The following is a 24,922-nucleotide window of genomic DNA, read 5'->3' on the forward strand; positions in this document are numbered from 1 at the left end:
AAAATCGGTAACTGGTAAGACACTTTCATTTTCAGTAGGTACTAGGTAGTAATAACAGCCAATAGCACAGGCACCTATGTATCATCTTCGTCAAAGTATAAAAGGATAACTAGCTGCGACACAATGCGTGTACGGTGTACCTAAACAGTAAACACACCATAAAAAAAGCGATAACTGTTAAATATTTCCAAATACGTGTCATTTATCTCAGTTGTGAAGATTTTGATCTATTACGCGATTCAATAAGACGTAACACCTGGCACGTCATTTGGGGTGTTGCATGGTATGTTTATACACGATTGCGTATACGATGCACCTTTTTGGGAACATGACAGCGTACGTTTAAACAATTAACTTTAATACTTACCCCAAAGTCAAACAATTGCGTGTGATTTGCTGTACAACGTTCACATTTAAGTTTTTATTTGTGATCAGTAAAAATAAAATTTTGAAAAATTACTTAAGTCAAAATATTTAAAAATAATAAAAGTTAAAATAATTATAAAAGTATATTCAATTTACAATTTTATACCTTGGTATAACTTAAATAACTATTTTTTTGAAAAATGTTATAATATTTTTATGAATTTTGTATTCATTATAATCTTTTATAGTTTCTTTTTTTTTTATATCAATTAAATCAGCATTTTTCCATTTTTTTAATCCGACTTTTAATACTGATTGAATTTTCGTACATGTTTCCAGAAGGATGGAAGCTATGAAATTGAGCGTTATGAGTTCGATGAAAACTTTCAGATTAATTTTAAATTGTAAGTTACCTAGCTATATTAGTTCAAATCTAATGGCAACAATGCTTCAAAGTTGCAGATAAAAATTGTACGCAATCGTGTTTCACCGCGCATCCGTGCTTACGAATACCTAAAAAAGATTGTATTTTGGTATGAGGCCTAACTATAATTTTTCTGCGCTGGTCAAAATTAATGGTTGTTTTTTTTTAAATTGGTCTTATTGACCAGGCATCGGGAACTATAGGGTCGTAAGTGGTAGTGACTAGTGGGTATGTTATACAGCATTATTACGTAATATTTAAATATGAATACAAATTAAAATAATTGAAGTACAAAGTTAATATTATTACTTATTAGGTATGCCGTTTACAATATACTCAAACATATTAAGTTATAAGATGTATTTAATTTAATTGTTTGTAATAATTCTAATTCAAGGGTAGACATTAACAAGTTAAAAAGCTATAAAGTTATTTTTAACTAAGTTACTTAACGAGTTTCTTTTTTTTTTATATATATAACTTCTAACTAAACAAGAAAATCCAGAATTAATATTTTACAAACTCAAAAACACATGATTTATTGAACCTACATAACGTTTGTTTTTTTAATTAAAAAAAAGTTCTTATATAATATTATACATAAATGCGTTATATGTTGTAGGAAATATTGAAGTATATATGATCACTACTAATATTTTAAATCAACTGCATTAGTGCATTACCTCCAAATATCAATAAAATATAATGTATCTTACATATAAATAATTTAATACATAATACTAGAAATCTTACTGAAATGACAACTCCAAATTAGTTTTTTTAGATTTTATAATTTTTATTAAAAAGGTAACTAAAATATTGTTGAGGAGCTAATATTAAACTGAAGTTAGAATATTTTTAAGTGAATTTTATTAAAAAAATGTTTTAATGTACTTAAGCCGTAGAAAAAATATTATTTGACAAATAGTAGACTTTTTAATCAAGTATGAAGTGAACACATTATTTTATAAGAAATATTACACTATGTATAATAAGTTATAAATAATAACCACATTTATTTATTAACAAATAGATACAACTATTTATTGCTCTAATATACATTTTAATTTCTAATATCATCAGAAGGTTTTTAAGGTAAATAAATATTTAACATTTTTATTTTTCAACAAAAATATATTTTTTCCCTTTTACTAACGTGAAACTGTAAAATTGAATAATAAAGCACTTTAGAGTATCTAATCCATATACAAACGTAACTAACAAATAATTATGAATATAATAAATGGAGTTAATATTTTATTAAATATGCAGTTTGAACTTTAAGAATTACACATAAATATATTTTTAAAATTTTAGTTTAAATTTACAGCTGGTCCAATTCTGACATGCTCCAATTTCTGGAACGGGCTTACTCCTCTAACTGTGGTTTCAAGTGGTTTTGAATAGATATCACCTGCAAGTTCAGATAATGGAATTTCCGAATCTGCTTTTGATTTCTTCACAGCTTCATCTATTTCAGCTTTAATTTCTTTATCAATTTGCTAAATAATAATAAATACAAATAAATACATAGATACATATAGTATAACTGGTATATTCAACACAATTAGAAAATCTAATGCTGAATAATTTAATCAGAAAATAAATAAATAATTAAATATTATACATGCATAGGTTAATTTATATGTTGGTGACCACTGATCATTAAAGAAGTCATAACCTCCAGGTTAAATAACTGTTAGAGACAAGCTTTATGATATTAAGAGTGTAAACGGCACAGACTAAGATATACTTAATATACTCAGTACAGCTCAGTCCGTAGAAAATGGTTATCAATTATAATCGATATAGATTATAGAGTAACTCTCTAGTGTATTACTATATGGTATAAATAATAGTACACATTACCCACAATAATTTTGATAAAAATTACTAAGACATATGTTTTCAAAATAATTTAAAATTTTAGATTTTAAAATTAATACTCTAAATATATTTTTGTCAATAGATCAATAGAAATATCAAGACAGAAAAATCAATATTGCTATTGTTGTGGCAAAACGAATATGTGGTTGGTGACTCCGCCTCCTATCGCCACCAGCAAATTAAAACCTGACATTTTAAGTAACATTCACACACCAAAAATGCGCATTTCAAATGTTTATGATTAAATTAAATAATTTTTTGCTGACTCTGTGTAAGTGAATACTACCTTGTGGAATTGAAAAAAGTTGAGATATTTGTTTTTTAATATTCCATCAACAGCTTTTGGTGTGAGAAGACTATCCTATGTAATATTGCCTTGAAATAGACAGTCACCAACCGTATATATGTTTAGCCACTACTATAATAAAAACTCTAATAACAATTTACAAAAGTGCTTAATGAAATAATTAATTATTAGTTTATTGCTATTTCATATACCTACTTAAACCTACTTAAGTTTAGATTTAGAATATTTAGATATTTACCTTTAATTCATCAATATTAACTAAATTAGCTCCTATAATTTTTTCTTTGAAAGATGTTATTGGATCTCTTGTTTGTCGCACTTCTTGAATTTCATCACGAGTTCTATAAGATGTTCCTGGGTCAGACATAGAATGTCCAGAGTAACGGTAAGTTGCTGTTTCCAAAACTAGTGGTCCTTTACCACTAGAACAATAATCAATGGCAAAACGAGCAGCTTCTCTGACAGCCAAAACATCCATACCGTCAACCCAGATACCAGGAATATAATCTCCTCGTGTATAATATTCAGTACTAGCAGATGCACGTTCAGAGCTAGTTCCCATGCCATAGCCATTATTTTCACAAACATACACACAAGGTATATCCCACAATTTTGACATATTGTAAGCCTCAAACACTTGTCCTTGATTAGCAGCTCCATCACCATACAAAGTAAAACACACACCGCCGGTACCTAAATATTTAGCAGCAAATGCTATACCAGCACCAAGTGGAACCTAGAAAAATAATTGTTTAATAGACTTTATAACATGACAAAAATTAAGTTTTTTTTTTTGTAAATATTAATATCAATATTACTTAAATTTTAACTACAAGTATATAAAAAATAAAATAATATATTTACCTGTGCTCCAACAATACCGTTGCCTCCATAAAAGTTTTTAGCATACATATGCATAGAACCACCTTTACCACGAGCATTACCACTTTTACGCCCAGTTAATTCTGCTAACACACCAAAAGGTTCAACACCCATAAGATATGTCCAACCATGAGCACGATATGCAGTAATTATTGAATCTGTATCACGAAACATAGCTTTCATTCCCACAGCACAAGCTTCCTGAAAAAAAAAAACATTATGCAAATATATAATAATTATTTAATAATAAATTATAAAGTATAGTTTTAAATAAGCATACAATCTAAATTAAGTAGATAGCAATAGAGTATAAAAACAATTTATAGCATATTGTTACAACTGGATATTTTTAAATAATTATTAAATTACCTGTCCAGAGTAGAGATGACAAAAACCTCGAACTATTTTTTCCTTGTACAAATTACCTGCAGCTGTTTCTATTCGTCGAATAGTTTGCATTTGTTTATAATATTTAATAGCATCTTCTGAAGTCAAGGTGGCAGTTGTACTCGGACCATTTTCAAGTTTATGCAACTTAAATGGCTATAAAATTATAAAATATACATAATAATATTTTTTTTTGAAAATATCAATTTAATTCAATATGAACATAAATTGTTTTTATACCTTTGTTTCAAAAGTTGCTTCTGATGTGCTTGAAAAGAAACGACTTTCTAAGATAGATAACACATTCTGTAAAAAAAAATAAATTAATATAAAAATTTTGTTAACAAAATAAAAATAAAAACCTTATAAATATCTAGGTTAGTCACAACACTCAGGCATTTACTGCTCAAATAATATGATTATAAAATTGTAAAATAATGATACAACAAAATTAAAAAAAACTAACTGATGCAATAAACTTATACATAGACTATAGCTATAAAAAAAAATAATTATTGTGTTATTAAATATGATGTGACTATACAAGTATTGCTTGGTAAATTAAAAATTATATTTTATTCTGTAAAATATATTTTTGAAATTAAATTTAAATTTCATTTCTAGTTAATAGTGTTTTAGATTATTCAAATCATTAAAAATTAAAAGTCGATATATTGCAAAATGTTAATTGTAAGTAGTTATTAATAAAATAATTGTACTTATTTAATTTATTAGGTAACTTGCAGAAACATAAATTATAACTACCAATACTAATTATGACATAATATGACAAATTATGGACCCTTCCCAAAGGCCAAAAGTACAAATATAATTGTTCAAGTGGGATATCTAGTGGAGTATACTCATGGCCCATGGCATATACAGTATTGGAGGGTTCTCTAAATTTTTTCTTTATAATGATGATTGATTCATAAATATAGTCCAAGGTGGTGTCCAGACACCCAAAATATCTCATTTTGGTTGTACCACTGACCTCTCCACCATATATTTTACGTAAATGTTACTTAGAATGTGCCTAAATAATGTTTAATAGAGCCATTAATGGTTGATAATTATCCATGGCAGTTGGCCTGATGATTTACAAATGTTTAAAAAAAAAGTATTTATAGAATTAATTTAACATTTGTTTTTTAAATAACTAATTATAAACTATCCTAAATATCTATTTATTCATATAGGTAATTATAAATCCAAGACATGTAATGATTAATTATAGTAACTAATTAGTCAATATGAAAATCATAAGTAGAAAAATTATTAAAATTACTAATATAAATAAAAATAAAATTCAATGTATATTTCTTAAGCAATCATAAATTAATGTTAAAAATAATATTTATTATAAGTTACTACATTTTAAAGGTAGATTGTGATTTTACAGGTAACAAATTTATTAAAATAGATAATTAATGCACCCGAAACAAAGAATATTATAGGTTTAGGACATTAGGACAAGGTATACAATAATATTATATAGATTTGAAAATACTTTTTAGTTGATCATAATATACAGATGTTGAAAATTTATAGCTAAATAGTTGAACCCAGAAATATATAACACTAGGTTATAACTCATTATCCATTGGACATTTTTACCACTGGTAAATGTTTACAATTTATATAGATCTGGATTGATGTAATCTGAAAGTTAATTTAAATAGTGTATTGAGAATTTGTATGCAAAAATATTCAATACATATTTTTTATCATTTTAATAAGTACTGAAACATTACATAACTATAAAAATTTACCTTATTTAAAAATCAATGATATTAAACACAATAAGATAAAAATTATTCTTAAAAAATAATTCATAACATTATTCAGATAGATGTTGTTAATTATTTAAGTATATTAAAACATAACTTACAAGTTAATATCTATCTATTTTTTTTCATTGACTGTATTATATAGGTACTTAAAAAAATGTTTATAGAAAAAATATTTATTTTATAAAAACACTATTATTAAAGAATATTGAGCTGCTAATAGCTACTGTTGTATTCACATTAATATGCTAGACCGCTAATAATTATGCAACACAATTTGAATAAAGAGAAGTATTATTATTTAAGATGGGAAAATTAATTATAGGCATAAAATAAACACATAGCTATAATAATAATATAGTTATAATAGGTACATATCAAATCTTTTTTTTAAAATAAGAAATTGAAATACATTTGATATTAATATTATACAAATTATGAACTTATAACTTTATAAACTACATAACAAAAATAATTAGAATTTATTAATAATGCCTTATAAATAACAATTGTTTTCTATCAAAAACTATTGAGTGAGTACTGTACTACAATAATATTGTTGATTATTTAATACCAATATTACTCAACATAGTAATTATACACAATTTCATAATTGGTTTCATTATTCAATTTAAACGAATAAAACAAATTACAAACTACTACATTTTATTAATTAAGATATTATATTAGATAAATATTTATTTTTTAGAGAAAATTATAAGTTTTTATTAAATCAAAATAGTAGATAAATTAAAAGTAAAAAACTGTCAACAATATTAATTTTACAAGATTGAACTCTTACTAAAATTGGTATCAATTTAACATTAAACTAACATTTATACTTGAGGACAAAATTAAATACTTTTGTCCTATTATTACTAATAAATTGAAATTTTTAAAATTATAAATCAATTTAACTAAATATGATTTTATTTTATTTGATATGTTAGATTTGACCTTCTGTAGGTTAAATAAACCAGTACAATATGTGTTACCTATTTGGTTTGGTTTACAAATTATTTATTTACATAAAATGAGTTACCTACCTTAAAATTATTGTGTTTCCTTAAAACCGACGAACCGTTCATTTTTGCTAACGTTTTAAATTATTTCGATGAAAAACTTAACAACTTACTTACAAAAATAGTAAAACGAAATGTACAAATAATTATTTAATAACAGTTAATACCACAGAGTAAAAAAAGGAATGTACCCACTACCCAGTAAAATGAATATTAAAATACAGTAAGTAAATACTAATTGGAGAACGATAAGAATTAAAGAGTTCAAGCCCAAGGGCAGAAGTTGATAGGATAGGACGAGTTTCGCAGTATCGCTCTCGTTTTTTTATAGGGTTATATCATAATAAGTGAATCTTTTCAGGTCGTAACTCTAACTCGTAGCTATGTGTACTTCAATAAAATCGAATCTAACTTCATTTATGTCGAATTATTGATAATGTGATTAACAGTATGTTGATAACAAATTATTTCAATTTTTTCACGATTCCAGAATAAATGGGTATTTAATATAATAACATTTTAATATTATGAACTCTTGCCGTTTAGCAGTATTTCGTACTATATGGTGTTTGACGGTTTTTTTTTGTTGGCACAGGTGTGCGTGCTAGTGAACCTGTGATGTAAATGTAAATAATAAAATGCCTCTTTTCCGAGGTAAACTGCTCGATAAAATATGTCTATTCGTGAAATGTTCACTGTGAGGTGTTCCATATTTTTCATCAGTATCTCAAAATTATGGCCGAAGACGAGGATTTTCCTGGTCGACTTTTACACCAGGTATACTGACATCAACGATTTGTGAGCCAGCCTGTCAGCTCTACCCTCATTTTGATTTTTTAATCATATTCTGAATTGTGTAGGTTGCATTATGGGACAATGTAGACTTCTTGACGGACCTTCTCAAAGATGACGAGCATAAAAAGTTTATCAATAGTCGTGATTCTTGGGGTCGCACTGCTCTTCATGCGGCTTGTTCAAATGAAGGTTCTGGTTGTCTGGAAATATTACTCAATGCGGGAGGTAATGATTCATAATTTGATCACCACTAGTTTCTCATTGGAAAATCATTTTATACTTCTTTAATTTTAGCTCTTGTAGATACACCATGTGGTCCTCGTGGCGAATCCAGAGTAAGTAATAAATATTTTATTGTGTAAAATACTTACCTATATAAAGTACAATTACATAAAAATGTGATATTTATAATTAAAATTAACATAATATAAATGAAGACTTAAATTTTTTTTTTTTAAGTCAATATACCAAATTAATATGTATACATTTAAACTAAATTTATTTTTTCATTATTACAGACAGCATTACACATCAGTGCACACATTGGATGTCCAAAAAACATCCAAACACTTTTAAATCACAATGCAAATTTAATATTGCAAGACTCTAATGGATTTACAGCACTTGATATAGCTCTCAATGCAGAAAATACTGCTTGCAGCAAATTACTGAAAGATGCTTCAGGTGAAATTAATAATAAATTCATATTTATACATTTATATTTTTTATAACTTCCCCCAATATTTTGGAAATTACTTACTAAAAGGTTTTGTATCTACTATCTTGTGACACCAGTTTGTTAGAGTTAATAGTTCATTTATTTCCATTACTATTTTCTTAATTTCATAAAGCCCTTTTCGTAGTTTACTTTTCCCTTCTGATTTAAATCATTAAATTACTTAACTAGTGAAACAGCAAATGCATAAATTACTACTAAAGAATTGATTTAGGTACTAACCATTGGTTTGAAAAAGAACTTAAATTAAATTATTTTATTTTTTTCTTGATTAAACATTTAAACTCTACAAATAATTTCATAAAAAACTACATCATTATTCAGGTCCTCGCATATTATACATTTTTCCTCTAAACCTACTTGTTACAAATCATAACTTGAAAATAAAATGGTCCCAATACTTCTTAACCTGTTATTAATCATATTCAGATAAAGTTTTATGTTGTACTACCTACTTAAAATAGATTATTAATAAAAATGAAAATAATTTTAAAATAATTATGTATTATTATAATACTATGTATCTTTGGTATTTTTAAATACCTTTACATTTTTAATGAAATTTATAATAAATTGTTGGGTATTAACTATTAAAATTGCTAATTTTTATTATTTAGATTAATTTTTTGTACATTTAAACAAAACGCATATAAGATATTGTGTTTTTTCAATATTTTTAATCTGGTATATCAAAAAATTATGAAAAATGTTCAATTTTATAAAATAATATTTATAAAAAAAAGGACAGCTTAAAAAAATTCAGCATACATCAAAATTTATTTTTATCTAGAATATTATTATATACATGTTTCATAAAAATTGATAGCATCCACAGTTATTAATTTTAATATTTTTTTTTTTTTGCAAAGTGTAACTGAGAGAGTACCTAAATGCATATAATTTAACTCTGTTGAACGTCTGAGTGAATCTTTATGCAAAATTATACATAATATAATATTTTGATTAGATTGCAATATTTTAAAATTAAACTTAATACCTCCTCATAAGTCCATATTGAAAAATAGAGAAATAAAAAACAAAATAGATAGAAAGTGAAGTATCTACCGGTAGTATATCTCTAAGTTTAACAAATCTATAAGACATGGAACATAGCTTTCCAACTAGATTATTAATATGTAGGTTCCATCCCAAGTTATTGTTAAATATATATTCGTAATATCTAAATAACAAATTTTTGATAATTATTAAATTTATGCACTATGTACATATGCAATTCAAATAACTTTTACAGTTGTGAGTTAATACTGGAAAATCATATTATATGGCATTTATTTATTAAGAATTTCATGTATATCGTTTTATCTAAATTCATTGTTAACCCTCTTCCACTTATACATGTATATGTTAAGTTTAGACCTTTCATAGATTTTTGGCTTTTCATTCTCACGAATTATTAGAAAATAATAGATGTGAGTCATCGATCACCAATTTATCATCAATCTGTAAGTTGCAAACTGCATTTGTGTACAGTAAAAACAAAATATGACTTGGAACACTACCCTGAGATACCATATTTAATAATATTTTTATTACTTTTAGCCTCATTAAGTTTCACTATTTGTTGTTTATCACAGTAGACTTCGGTTATTTATTCCAAAACTTGATAACATTTTTGATAGAATGCCATGATGAATAGTGTCCAAAACCTTAGTCTGCAGCCCTGCAGGTCTATGAAAACAGCAATTGCTTTCAAATCATTATCCAATAAATTAAATAAAAATTGAGTTACCTCATATAGATCATTTTCTACGTCTAGCCCTGGTCTAAAATCGTATTGATTTTTGGATAATAAATTTTTAAGCTCTAGGTGACTAGGTAAAATATTAGTCTCGCCTTAATTATTTTTTCAAATATTTTTGCGAAATTAGTTAACATGTATATATAGTTACTCATTGTTTTACGATCGCCGCCTTTGAATAAAGGTTTAATGATTGCAGTTTTAAAGCAATCTGGGAAAATACCATTTTAAATGTTATATAAATACTCAAAATATATTTATGAACTAGTGAAGAAAGAATTAACTCAGTACCTAATATATTTAGGATTTTGACCATTACGGCATTACCATATCATGTCCTGCTGTAGAAAAAATTGGTCAAAAAAACATATGATCTTATCCTCGCATCCAATCAAATCTAAATTAAAACTTTCATCAAATTTCCCTGCCAAATTTATGCCTAGGTTACTAAAAAAATTGTTAAACAAATTTGACGCCTATTTAAGATTATCATCAATATTTAATATCTTATCGTTTACTTTTAAATTTTATCTTTGTTTTTAGAATTATAACAAGTGATCTCGTTAACCAATTCCCAGGTTAAATTTGAATTTGAGTACACGTTTTTCAATTGTTTTTTATAGATATTTTGGCGAACTGCAAAAGTTTCGTAAAATTATTTTTATAATTTTTCGATATGCCAAAATTTTAAATTATTCGGATTTTTTTTTTTGCATTTAAGAGAAAGATATTGCTTTTAAGCAATTTAAAGTAGACTTAGAAAATCTATTTTCACATTATTTAAACTATAACTTATATTTTGAAACTCGGCAAACTATTTCGTTTTAATGTTATTTTTTAAAAAATTTACAATTATTAATGTAGTAATTTTAGATACCATTGCCAGTTTACTCGTATACCGCGAGAATTAATAACTCCTATTATTTACCTATTTCGTGTGAAATCAAATGAAAATAATACAATTACCACAAAACTACAAAAGTATTGTTACGTAGATAAGTAGATATAATATAACGTATTTAATAATTTATATGTAACTTGCATGAAATTTAGTAGCCTTAAAAGTAATAATAACTATAACGTGTACCTTCTCACTTGATTCTTATTGTTATGTAATTCAATCAATGTCAAGAGTTAAAAGTTAAAACTATAACCGTATCGGAATTATTCCTCAAGCCGATAATTGCATTACAATTTACAATGGTTGTTAGTTTTCCGTGAAGGAAATGTCAAACATGGTTTTTTTTATTTTATTAAATCAAATTTCATAAGTCAACTACATAGTCGTAATGCTCCCTGTACATAACAAAAAGTTACAAAATGTATTTATGTTAAGTTTAAAATTATAAAATTACGGGTACCGGGTTTTACGTTATGCGCCCTGAAGAAACTCCACCTGAGTAGGTACCTAGTATCTACTTGCAACTTGCCTGTCTACTTTTTGATCAAATTGTGTTAATAACGATTAAAAAATGGCATTATATATTATACACAAACTATTTCGGAGTGAATGTGTGAATATTGTACCGTTTAAATGTTTAATACGTGTAAAAGGAACTTCGTTTTTACTACAATAGTAGATATAATAATCATTGGAATTTTCGCTTTAATTCATTGTACAAGGTCCCTTCTGTCCACGCTGTATCAGTCACGGCACGTTTGTACGCCGCCGTGGAAATTTCTATTATACTATTTCCCTTCTTTGACACAGTTTTAAACATTATTACAATAAAATATATACTTATATTATTTTCGTTCGTCGTTAAACTAAAATATTAGATATTTGCAATGATAGGAAAATGTTTAGTTGGTTGATCCCGAGTGGTCCATTTATAAATAAGTGTTTAAGAACAGAAACTGGTATAGATGCATGTGCATATTTTATTAACGAAACCCATCAATATGGTAAGCTTTTATATTATAACCGATACATACATGTTTTAATTATATATATATATATATAAAACAATGTTTAAAAATGTACTTATATTACTGCTATAACCTCTTAAGACATTATTTATTAATTCTTGTAAATAGAATAGTTGTATCAAAATGAATGTCTCATTCATTGACAATTCATGTTTTTACATTAGTTACCATATTATGATCCATATGTGTAAGTTTCTCATTTGTACTATGTTTTTATTTAAGATTCTTGGGAAGAGTCTCAAAGTACAATTCATATGGCTTTGCGAGATGCCATCTGCAGAGGTGATGTTAGTACTACCAAAACAATTTTGTCAGAACTTGGATCTAAAGAAGAATTCATTGTTAACATGGCACCTAATGGTACCACCACATTGTTGTACTGGTATTGATTTAAAATGCTTAACATTTTTATTATTATTATTTTAATGATTATTGTAATGTATAATTATTAGTGCTTGTGAAGTGGGTAAAAAAGACTTGGTGAAAATGTTACTTGACCATAAAGCTGATGGTAGAATACATCCAATCACTCGGTATTCTCCTCTTTATGTTGTGGCTTTTAAAGGAAAAAAAGATGTTTTTGAAATCCTTCTCAAGGTACATTTTATAAACTTATATATTTAGTTTTAAACTAATCAATTCAATGACATTTCAGAAATTCCCTGATCTCATTCGACAAACTACTGTAGAAAAATGGTTGCCAATCCATGCGGCATGTATAAATGGAAATATTCAAGTATTAGAGCTTCTACTGAAATATCCTTATCCTCCTAATGTGTTGGTAAAATTAAGGTATTTCTTAAATTATAATATTTTGAACGACAAATTATTATATAAAAAATTGAATTACAGAAAAGATAATTGGGAATTTGATGTCCCATTTGACATAAACACTAAGGATGTCAATGGTCAAACAGTGTTATACCTGGCTTGTCTTTTGGGAAATACAAAAATTGTAGACATACTGTTAAAATATCAAGTGAAAGCTGTAAAGGTATAAATTAAGTATATGACCTACTTAGAATATATTAATGAAATATATTTAATATATTTGATTTCAGATTTGTGGTTCTGATGGAATTTCTGTAAAAGATGATAATAACGACATGTCAAAACGTAGTCGTATTTCTGAAGGTATACAGTCAATAGTTTCTCGTCTTAGAGGGAGTATGACAAAAGAAATTGATTTGAATGAGAAAAACTTAAGACCCGTGGAAGTAAATGTTTATTGCAATGAAGAAGCTCCAGAAACAGCTCTTCATGCTGCCGTACGAAATGGATTTAAAGATGTGGTAATTGCGTTACTTGAAAATGGTGCTGATCCTAATCTACTGACTTTACAACCATCTGCTGATTACAAAGTAAGTTTTTCCCTTTTAAAATAGTTCAAATATTTATTAATTTCATTTAAACAGCAAAAAGATGATGATATCCGAGAAGCTGGTACCTCTCCATTGACATTAGCATGTAGTAAAGGAGATACAGCTATTGTTGAATTGCTGTTAAAATATGGTGCTAGAGACGATGACTGTAAAGCTCTTGCAGCTGCAATGTTAACTAAAAATCAACATTTAATTACAACATTACTTGGAACTAAAGCTTTTGCTGATCCCGAACATAAAATTAATAAAAAGGCAATGACAGATAACATTGCTTCACAATTTGGCGGTTTATCAAGTTTAACATACAGTAACATATTTCCTAGTACTCCAGTTATGATAAATTGGCATAGTCAAAGATGTAAACTTGAATCCATAAAATCACAGTGGCTGGTAAGAATATTGTTTTATTTCTTATGATGGAAAAATATAAAAAAAACCAATAAATGATGTAAACTATTTTTTAGATTGACGGTGCTCTTCATATCAATCCAAAGCTGAAAATGAATCCCCGAAGTAGAGAAATTGTTTTGTTTGCAATTACTAGATTAGATATATCAAATAATTCACTTACCCAAGTGCCGGCAATAATTTTTCAATTACAAAGTCTCAGGTATTTAAATCTGGCTCAAAACAAAATTGAAAAATTACCTGATCCAAAAGATTCTCATCAAGTAACCTCTCCTACAAGCAAAAAAATGTCCAAACTATACAAATCTATCTATACGGCTAATGTCTTAGAAGAACTTTACTTGCAAGTATGTTATGACAAAGATATAAATTTATATATTTATAAACTTCTTAAAAATGTTACAAACTTACAACCAACAGGATAATCGTCTTGATAAAATTCCTGAAGAACTATTCAGATTACCTTCATTGACTACACTCGACTTATCCAACAACAAACTTCATTCTGTACCTTTTCAAATGTGGCGTGCTCCTAAGCTTAAAGATCTTAATATGGCATTTAATCTGATAAAAGAACTTCCATATGCTCAATCAGAAGATGAAGCCAGAAGTTTACGAGAAAAATCTGTTGGACGTATTCCTATATTAGACAAGGCATATGAAGTTAAAGAAATTGATGTTAATGATATTGATGAGTATGTTTAATAATCTTTTTAAATCAATCTATTTTACTATAAATCATTATTTTAGAAGTATTTCATTAGTTCATCATAATGTTTGGAATCGCACTATTGAAATAATGGAACAAATTGTAAGAGTTGATGAGACATCAGAAGTTAAATCTAACAGCTCACAATTATCATCGTTGAACTTATCACATAATAGATTTAGCTCAATACCTCCTGTACTATCATGTTTAGCTGTAAACCTAACACGGCTGAACATATCATATAATTGGTAATATGTGTTTCAACTTTCAATTTATAACTTTATTTTTAAATTAAATTTTATAACTTGTATTATTATTATTTTTTTAGTTTAAGGACAATGAGTTATATAACATCATATCCCAGTTCACTCAAACAATTAGACTTAAGTCACAATAAAATATGTGTTTGGCCTAGTTTACCACAAATTAATCTAGAAGAGGCTGCACCTGATCAAGAAAATCTATTGTGTTATCGATTAGAAACCGGACAAGTCCCCAAATCAACTGTACCTTCGAAAATACGAACTAGTATGTTTAAAAATAATTTTATTTTGAAGTAAAAAAATAATAAATATAAATTTATTATTACTAATTTCAAAATTATTTATAGGTAGAAGAATGTCATTAAGAGCAAACATTTTAAATCGTGTATGTTCACATAGACGCCATTTAAGGCTTGAAAATTTGAGAACTTTAATGTTAGCCGATAACTGTATGAACAGAATACAATTGACAACTGATGATGATGGATTTTCTGCTGCTTCAAATGATTCAGCCGATGAGTTAGATGACTGGGTATTTATATATATTTTTTTTTTCAACATACTAAGTCTTATTATATATAAATTGTAATAGGATACAGGAGGTACAGTTTTGGGACATTCAAAATCAAAATTAATTTTCCCTAACTTGAGTATGTTGGATTTAAGTAATAATCAATTAAAAGAAATTCCTACTAATATAAACGAACTCATTAATTTGTCTGTATTAAACATAAGTGGAAATAAAGGTAAGCATTATAATTTTAAAATCAAATATTAATATTTCATAATGAATTTACCTGCCCAGATGTAACAGAACTTCCTCCACAAATGGGTCTGTTGTCACGGTTGTGGAATTTAAATACCAGAGGCTGTAGCCTACAGGAACCACTCAAATCCATGATTGACTCAAATAAGTATAAAACAATGGATGTTATTGGTTATTTGAAGTCAGTTCTTGAAGATGCCAAACCATATGCTCGTATGAAATTAATGATTGTTGGTGTTCAAGGAATTGGTAAAACATCATTATTAGACCAACTGAGACAAGAAGGAACTGGAAATTATAAAAAGAAACCTGTGGATGTAAGACATAAATATATTATTTTTATTAATATTAAACTAATATTACACTGGTTTTTAGCATTGGGCAAAACGTATGGGAAATAAAAATATAAATCAAAAGACAAACAAAGGAACAAATATTTCAACAGTTGGTGTTGATATTGGTGATTGGGTATATGAAAAGAAAATAAGAGGCAATTCTCAATATGGCCCAGTAATGTTTCGTACTTGGGACTTTGGTGGTCAAAATGAATACTATGCCACACATCAATATTTTTTATCAAAAAGAAGCTTGTACATTGTGGTGTGGAAAATCACAGATGGTCATCGAGGAATTGCAGAAATCTTACAATGGCTTGTCAATATACAAGTAATTTAAATAAATCATCTTTTAAAAATCAAAACTTATGTAATTTTTTGACAGGCTCGTGCACCAAATTCGCCAGTTATAATTATTGGTACACACTATGATGTCATGAGTACTATGTCCCCTGAATATTCTTCAGAACAATTACAACAACTAATTAGGGATCGATTTATCAATATAGTGGATGCTGAAAAATATGGTTTACCTAGAGTATTGGATACAATTGAAATCAGTTGTAAAACAAAGCATAACATTAAACTTTTGTGTAATATTATTTATGATACAGTGTTCAGTCTTAGACCTCCTGGTAAATACATCTTATATATATTTATGTAAATTAAAACTATTTAACATATTTAAATTAATTTTGAAGTATCAAACTGAACTTAAGTTTGAATGTATAGACTTGAAAGATTAAAAAAAACGATCTTTATGAATATAAATATCCTTTAAATAGTTTTTTGTACTCAAATTATACTTTAAAAAAAAACATATAATCTAACATTATAGAGTTCTTTACTGTGTATATATTTTTATTATTTCAATCTCTAAGGATTTTTCATATTAAAAATAAGCGAACATAAAGTATTGTTTATGTTGGAAATAATTAATTAAAGAATTAACTTAATTAAACTTAATATAACATTTTCAAATTATTATCCTTTCAATTTTATTTTGATCTAATTTCACACTTAATCAAATGTATATTTTTGAAACATTTAAATAAAATAATTTAGTTGGATATTAAAATATGAAATATTACTCACCCCTAATTAATATTTAAAGGGTCTAGATCAAATCATATATGATATATTTATTTAAACCAAAACTATTATCATGTTCTGTTTTTTTTTAATTTATTAAATTTTAAATCCTTTAGATACTAGTATTCTTTTTTACACATTACAGTAAATTTTATTTTATTTTTTTTTAGGAAGCAAAGAACTATTATTGGAACAAAGAGTCCCAGCAACATATTTAGCATTAGAAGACATTGTAAGCCATATTGGATCTGAAAGAAGACAAGCTGGCTTAGATCCTGTTTTAAACTTGGATCAATTTAGAACTGCAGTTAATGCTGAAATGTTATCTCGGTACCATAAATCATTTCGAGATATGGCTGAACTTAACCAAGCAATTTTGTTCTTGCACGAAAATGGTTTGTTGAATATTATTTGTTTTGAATCATAAATTTATAGTTAAAAAATGTATTTATTGTTCAATTTTTAATTTTTATTAGGTGTATTGTTACATTATGATGATGCAACACTAAAAGATCTATATTTTTTAGATCCACAGTGGTTATGTGATATGTTAGCACATGTGGTAACAATTAGGGAAATCAATCCTTTTGCTCGATCAGGTATAATGAAATTAGATGATCTACAAATTGTTTTAAAGTCATCAACATGTACAAGAGAATATATTGTTAATTTGCTCAATAAATTTGAAGTAGCACTAACTTGGGACAGTAGATCTCTATTAATACCATCTCTTTTACCATCAGAAGAAGATATGTATAGTCAAAGAGCACAACCAGTATCTATCAAAGTTCCTGTAAAATCAAAAATCCATAAATTACGAACTAAAGTTTCAAGTCAGGCAATGTTTGATTCAATTGATATTGGAGAACACATAACAAGTCGTTCAGATCCAGAAGTATCAGTTCGTCGTTTGTTACTCATGTCGTATTTTCCATCAGGCTTTTGGTCTCGGCTAATAACTCGCATACTTGGAGATGATACTATTATCCATGTGATCAGACAATTTTTTATGCCAACAGAAGTAAATGGTGATGATTTTATGTGTTCTGATTTTCAAACTCAATTTGATTGGATATTATGGCAAACTGGAATCGAATTAAAATTTGCTAATAAAATTACATTGTTCCGTATGAAAGAAGTTTTACACCGTAACTCTCCTATAAATTATAGGCATCTAAGATTTCAACTTTTTCAAGAAAACTCTTGGTATGATGTACCAATAAAAACTTCTTCAATTCTTGAAACTTACTTACCTCTAGATACAGTGATTGTAAAAAGACCAATAAAAAATAATGATGAAGAAGACATAGGTTTCAGAGCTATTGTTTTAGATCCATCTCCTGTACAAGCAGCAAAATTATTGGCTTTAGTAGTAGACCATATAGATGTATTACTAGAAGATTGGTATCCAACATTAGGTACTCGATTTGTCCATACATCTGAAGGAAAATGTTTAGTAACTAGACTCGTTCCATGTCCAAGATGTTTAGCTGGAAGTGTTGAAACCGATAGTATTTCAATTGATATGAAAGATGATGATGGTACAAGTAAAATAGACCATATATCTAAAGAGTTTTTAAAAAGAGATTTGGACAATAAAAACATTGTGCGAAAATCGCAAGAAAGCTACAATGGTTCTGATGGGGGAGACAGTGGTTTTGGACATGATATTAGTCCACAATCAAGTAGAAAAGTATCTGTTGAAGGTCATCCCTTAGCTTCAGATAATCAAATTGAAGGTGGTATACATTATGGATGGATAGTGGAAGATTGTATTCTAGCTGCATCATCTGTGGATAAACTTTGTGTTGTATGTCCTAAGCATGGAGATTTATCTTTAGCACAAGTTGCTCCTGATACTGTATGTTTCTATTTCCATTAAAATATATACATATATGTTTATTATAAAATATTTTTTTAATTATCTAGGTATTTTTGGATTTGGGAGAAGAGCTAGTCATTAATGATCAAGATATTATACGAGGTAAATTATTAGGTCGTGGAGCATTTGGTTTTGTTTTTAAAGGCGTATGTAAAGGGAAAAAACCCGGTAATAGTATACAAATAGCCATTAAAATGCTTCAACCTGTACCACCTGGACCTAATGCTAGTCAGTCTGCTATTATAGCCTATAAAGTAAGTAAATGTCAGAACATTTAATATATAAATATATTGCTATGTTTTGACTTCTCCATTTAGGGAGCTCAAGCAAAATGGGACCGTGACCCACTTCAATATACATGTAAATCATACTGTAGTGCAAGACAAGAATTAAATATAATGCTGAATCTGAAACATCCAAATATTGTTCCATTGATTGGTGTTTGTACAAAACCACTAGCACTTATTCTTGACCTTGCGCCAATGGGAGCATTGGATCAGATTTTAAGAAACTATCGAAGATCTGGTTCAAAATTTGACCCTCATATTCTGCAACAAATAGTTTTTCAAATTGCAAAAGCATTAGAATATTTACATCAGCAACGAATTATATATAGAGATTTAAAAAGTGAAAATGTTCTTGTTTGGTCTATCCCAGTGCCACTTCAAGACCCTTACGCGGTTAACACTCATGTTAAAATGGCGGATTACGGTTGGTATATTTAAATTTTTTTAATACTTTCATAAATTATGGTTAATTAATTTATTGGAATGTAAAGCTAATATCAACAATTGTTAAATAGGAATTAGTCGTTTATCTCTACCATCCGGTACCAAAGGTTTTGGTGGTACTGAAGGATTTATGGCTCCTGAAATAATAAAATACAATGGCGAAGAAGAATATACTGAAAAAGTTGACTGTTTTTCATTTGGTATGTTTATTTATGAACTGATTACAATGCATCAACCATTTGAAAATCATGAATCTGTAAAAGAAAGTATATTAGAAGGACACCGACCAGCATTGACATATAGAGTAAGAAAAATAATGTGTGAAAAATGCTATTTTGTTACTTTCTATATTATTTTTTAACATTGTTCCTCAGGAAACAGCTTATCCAAGTTATTTGCTTGATTTAATGGCAGTATGCTGGTCTCAAAGTCCAAAAGAACGTCCTTCAGCTAGCCAAATTGTTTCCATAGTTTCAGCTCCTGAATTCACTCATTTATATGATGTAGTTTCACTGAGTCATTCAGCTGATGTAATTTCTTGTACTCGAATACCACTACCACTGAGTATGTATAATACATTTTATTTTTATCACAGATTATGTATAATATAACTTATTAAAACTAATATTTCACATACAAAAATAAAATTGTGTGAATATGTTAATTAATAAAAAAAAATCCCAATAATTTTATCTAAAAGAAAAGTAACGCATTTGAAAAAAAGTTATAGTGGTCTGGTTCTTACATAAAATTAATGTTTAATATTTATGTTTTGTAGGTGAAGATAACGAAAATAACGGTGATGAAATATGGTTACCTTGTTCTAATGGAAAACTTGATAGATTGGCATTTAGTATCACAAATTGGTTTCACTACAGAAGTGCAAATGTTTTACATAAAATTACAGCCATTTGTACAGTAGATGATCACAGTATTTGGTTAGGAGACGCAGAAGGACAAATTCATGCTTACTCGTACGTATATTTGTAATAATTAAGATTTATTATAATTAATAAATATATTTTAATTTTAGGAGTAATGATAGCAAGTACATGTTTAGCTACAAACTTATTACAGACCAAGAAGTTGGAGTGAAGCGCATAGTGACTCTGATAGATAGGCATAGAGTTGCAGTAGGTTTGGAAAATGGAAGAATATTTCTTGTAAGAAGTGATATGTCCCCCTTGGCTCCAACCATGGGAGAAGGAAGTTTTGTGATGAGTGAACTCGGTAGTTCTACCATTCTGTTTGATTTTATAGCTGTTAATAGTAATAAGTATGTTAATAAAATATGATAATTTTATATTATTTCATATATTGTGTAATTGAATTAGGACTTGTGAACTATGGTGTGGAGAAAATCAAGGCCGAATATCTGTATACACTATAAAACAAAATGTGGCAATAAATTATGAAGTTCTTCAACATTTTGACTATACAGGCTTGGACACACAAGTCATGTCTTTAAGCGCTTCTCGTGGTCATAATTTAGTATGGTCGTATGTGCATCCAGGTTAGTCCATATCTAAAAATATAGTATATGAGATAATAAAGTTGTACATTTTACAATTATATTAAAACTTTACAGGTTGCATTGTTTATCAATGGGATGTAGTAACCAGAAAAATAATGAACAAGTTGGATTGTTCAAAACTAATACCATGTTCAGAAAGTTTAAAATCTATTAGTATAGAAGAGCGATTAAGTCCGGGAAAATGTCAAGTACTATATATAAATATTAGTTTAAAGAAGGAATAACCGTAATACAATTTTTGTTGTTTCAGATCACCAGTATTTGTGCAGTAGGCGATGAACTATATTTAGGCACAGCATGGGGCTGCATTGTAGTTGTTGAACAAGACACTGCTAGGCCTATTACTGTATTTAGGCCATATGAACAAGAGGTAACGTGTATGACAGCTGCCTGTGAAGGTAATGCAATTATAAGTATTGGCCATGGGTACAGAAGTTTATTGAAAAGGTACTTATCTCACTGTAACGATATGGCTGATGTAACAGGTACAACATTTGCAATACTTTGGTCAACACGCAACTGGAATGCTTATTAATTTATCTTAATCCAATAGATATTTGGGATTTTTTCATCATTATTCTCATCTTAACACATATTATTTATCTTAACACACTGAAAAAAATAACTATAAATACCTACCAAAACTAGTGTATTAAGGCCTTAAGACTTCACATTTTTCAATGACATGTACTGACAAGTTTGATTAAAGTACTCTATTTCCTTAATGACATATTTTAACAAATTCATTATTAGTAAAACCCATTACTTTATTATAATATTTTTAAAGTTATGTATAAGTTTATAAGAGAACGCTGCTATATATTAATTTGTTGTTTGTTTTTGTCACTTCTAAATTAGCATATTGTTGCCTTGTTTTACTAATGAATTTTTGAGAGTAACTATGTTTAAGTTGTTGTAAAGGTCTTTTTTTATCTTCAATTATATATTTTAACTTTAAGTTCGTTAATTGTAGGTTATAACAAACAATAGGCAAGTTTTAAAGTAAACTAACTAATCATAATTAAAAGCTTTTGGCAGAAAAATTTTTTTCTCAAATAAATTATAAAGTAAAGTAACAATTTTTGTTTTCCTATAGTCAAGTGTAATTAATGAACTAACAACAAACCAATATAGACGTTCTCTTTATACTTCTGAAAAAATAAAAGGTTAACTAAAAATTATTCACAAAATATTAATATTTTCACACTGGCAACTAAAGTACATCATAATAATATGTAACAACTAATAAAATTGAATTATTCAACATAAACTCAAAATAATAATTATAATATAGTAAATAATTTTACTAGAGTGAAAGGGAAATGGTGACGCTTATTATATATGTATTGATTATATTGTTTGTTTTTTTTCAACACCAGTGCATCAGTCCAAGTACATGTATTATGATAATTTAGCATATGTTTTAATTGTTATTTATAAAATATCCCATCCAACACAATATGTTAAAAATATTTTTTTTACAAATTTTAATCATACTCATTAGATGTAATGAATTACAGGTTTCTCACCTGTTTATCATGTTTTTTTTTGGTTCCACTACCCAAAATTTACATTTGTCCTAATTATTATTAATATAAAATAAAACATATACATAATATTCTATTCATTAACTTTTAACGAATAATATAAAAATGCACTTTAAGGGTATTTGAAATTAAAAGCAATTAAAAAAACCCCAATTATTAAATATTAAGTCTGTGATTCTAAATAATTTAACATCATAATTATTACTATATAAACGAATGGATATGTGATACTTTTTTTTTTGCATTTATTTTATTTTTATTTACGCGCATAGATCTCGTTCTGTCTTACTATGTTTAAAAAATTGTTTTGTTTGTTTTTCTAACTCCTATTAGTACATAGATACATTATTTAAGTTTATTTTTAGTATAACTATTTTTTTTTTTGTTAATTGTTTTAATTTTGACTAATACCCATCATGTATATTACATATAAAATATGTTCAGCTTTTTGCACAATTTATTGTAAAACAATCTATAACTAACAACAATTAAAGACTGGATTGTTATTATTTCAGTATTAATACTCCTCTTAATTTTTACATTAATTTTGCATACTTGCATTGTCCTTACAATTAGGTAGTGTTAATTTTTGTTGAGTACTACTGCCGCTTTTCGTTCTATCGAGCAAAGTAATCATACTAAGTTACCTGATAAATATTTTTGTTATTGATTATATTGAAATTATTATTGTTTACTCATAATAAAATAATTATTTCGAAAATAAATTGTTTTAATTGATTATAAAATATAAATCTATATTTCTACCAATATTGTATGACTACTGTGGTGGTTTAATTTTAATAAATTAAACATTTATAATATAATTTTTTTAATTATATAAGTGTGTGATATTTGTCTAATTGTGAACAACAACCAGTTATTTTATTTAGATAGTTTTAAAAAATATTGTATAACATCTGACAATATTTTCTTTAAGAACCCCTACTTAATACTGTATTTGTCTATGCTAAGCATACTAGTTTTAGATCCACCGAGATGAACTACCAAGTAATCTGATCCAAATAAGATAAATATTTCAGAATCTTTGGCTGAAACTAGAACGAAGCTACCTAAAGCAATGCAAAAGTCAGATATATCTAGTTCTGAAGATGAATATTTATAGTAGATTAACAAAAAAACACAATAGTTTATCTCCCAATATGCACAATTTAAAAAAAAAACTAAAAACAACAATTTAGAGAATAATGACCGCCCTATTAGTTCAAAAATTGTAAATTATGGTAAATACTAGTTAGTTCTAACTTCTAAGTATATATTATTTTATTGGTGACTTCCATCTTGTATATGCACCACTTGAATTTTTATCAAGGGATGCTATGGAAAATTCTATTTTGTTTTAATTCAGCAACAAATAATTAAAAATATTTGACATTTTATCCAAATATTGATATTTTTTATATATGTTAGTGATGTTACCTATAATTAAAATAGTTTGACTTTTTTTAATCTATTTATGGAAATTTTAAATGTTCGACCTTATAAATAATTTTATTATGGTGGATTAAAATACTTGAATTTTTAATAACAGGTTTTTCATAAGATTTTCTAACTTGAATTTAAAAAAAAAACATTATTAAAAAGATAATCAACGACTAATGAAAAAAAACACAGCTTAAAATTTAAATTAGGTATTATATGTCAACGAAAACGCGGGTAAAACCTTTCGTTTAAAAAAAAAATCGATTTTGTATTTATTTGTACCTATTTGTAATTTTCAAAATAATTAATACCTATAATATATAATTATAGATAATTCTTTGATAAAAATAATGATTAATAATATATTTGAATTTATAATTATTATTACGTATTTTTAATTTTGTATGAAAATTGAAAATAATATAATTTTAGTAAAACCGATACTTTTTATGTTTATTTTCCGACTTACCATGTAATTTCAGGCCGAAATTTCAACTACATATTTTTATTAAGACTGATTTATGTATGATAATATATTAATATAATTAA

At 26.9% G+C, this 24,922-nt stretch overlaps 2 protein-coding genes across 2 annotated transcripts; one reads left to right on the forward strand and one right to left on the reverse strand.

Moving 5' to 3' along the window:
* Positions 1 to 1,777: 1,777 nt before the first annotated feature.
* LOC132928586 (probable pyruvate dehydrogenase E1 component subunit alpha, mitochondrial) lies at positions 1,778 to 7,330 on the reverse strand. The gene is made up of 6 exons (XM_060993371.1): positions 7,090 to 7,330; positions 4,494 to 4,559; positions 4,236 to 4,409; positions 3,849 to 4,067; positions 3,223 to 3,720; positions 1,778 to 2,292 (listed from the first exon to the last, which is right to left on the reverse strand). Exons 1-6 carry the CDS (start codon positions 7,129 to 7,131, stop codon positions 2,104 to 2,106), a joined length of 1,188 nt encoding a protein of 395 aa, XP_060849354.1. The 5' UTR covers positions 7,132 to 7,330; the 3' UTR covers positions 1,778 to 2,103.
* Positions 7,331 to 7,528: 198 nt separating this feature from the next.
* On the forward strand, positions 7,529 to 23,658 carry LOC132928582 (leucine-rich repeat serine/threonine-protein kinase 1). Its single transcript, XM_060993367.1, has 30 exons — positions 7,529 to 7,842; positions 7,926 to 8,085; positions 8,155 to 8,195; positions 8,379 to 8,544; positions 12,507 to 12,666; positions 12,737 to 12,881; positions 12,940 to 13,076; positions 13,137 to 13,278; positions 13,346 to 13,645; positions 13,700 to 14,056; positions 14,131 to 14,421; positions 14,495 to 14,769; positions 14,825 to 15,031; positions 15,112 to 15,311; positions 15,394 to 15,578; positions 15,639 to 15,792; positions 15,852 to 16,129; positions 16,188 to 16,478; positions 16,533 to 16,782; positions 17,410 to 17,634; positions 17,716 to 19,100; positions 19,169 to 19,375; positions 19,439 to 19,832; positions 19,924 to 20,156; positions 20,227 to 20,416; positions 20,631 to 20,826; positions 20,886 to 21,128; positions 21,187 to 21,365; positions 21,441 to 21,574; positions 21,637 to 23,658. Exons 1-30 carry the CDS (start codon positions 7,801 to 7,803, stop codon positions 21,919 to 21,921), a joined length of 7,452 nt encoding a protein of 2,483 aa, XP_060849350.1. The 5' UTR covers positions 7,529 to 7,800; the 3' UTR covers positions 21,922 to 23,658.
* Positions 23,659 to 24,922: the final 1,264 nt, after the last annotated feature.

The sequence above is a fragment of the Rhopalosiphum padi genome, chromosome 4 (genome assembly GCF_020882245.1).
Source record: "Rhopalosiphum padi isolate XX-2018 chromosome 4, ASM2088224v1, whole genome shotgun sequence".
Lineage (NCBI taxonomy): Eukaryota > Metazoa > Arthropoda > Insecta > Hemiptera > Aphididae > Rhopalosiphum > Rhopalosiphum padi.

Excerpts from the sequence above, each read along its gene's own strand:
- LOC132928582 (XM_060993367.1), top strand. The coding sequence starts at position 7,801 with ATGGCCGAAGACGAGGATTTTCCTGGTCGACTTTTACACCAG. Across the intron at positions 8,196-8,378 it reads GTCCTCGTGGCGAATCCAGA|ACAGCATTACACATCAGTGC; the intron begins GTAAGTAATAAA and ends TCATTATTACAG. Across the intron at positions 14,770-14,824 it reads GATGTTAATGATATTGATGA|AAGTATTTCATTAGTTCATC; the intron begins GTATGTTTAATA and ends TCATTATTTTAG.
- LOC132928586 (XM_060993371.1), bottom strand. The coding sequence starts at position 7,131 with ATGAACGGTTCGTCGGTTTTAAGGAAACACAATAATTTTAAG. Across the intron at positions 4,410-4,493 it reads AAGCAACTTTTGAAACAAAG|CCATTTAAGTTGCATAAACT; the intron begins GTATAAAAACAA and ends ATAATTTTATAG. Across the intron at positions 3,721-3,848 it reads ACGGTATTGTTGGAGCACAG|GTTCCACTTGGTGCTGGTAT; the intron begins GTAAATATATTA and ends TTATTTTTCTAG.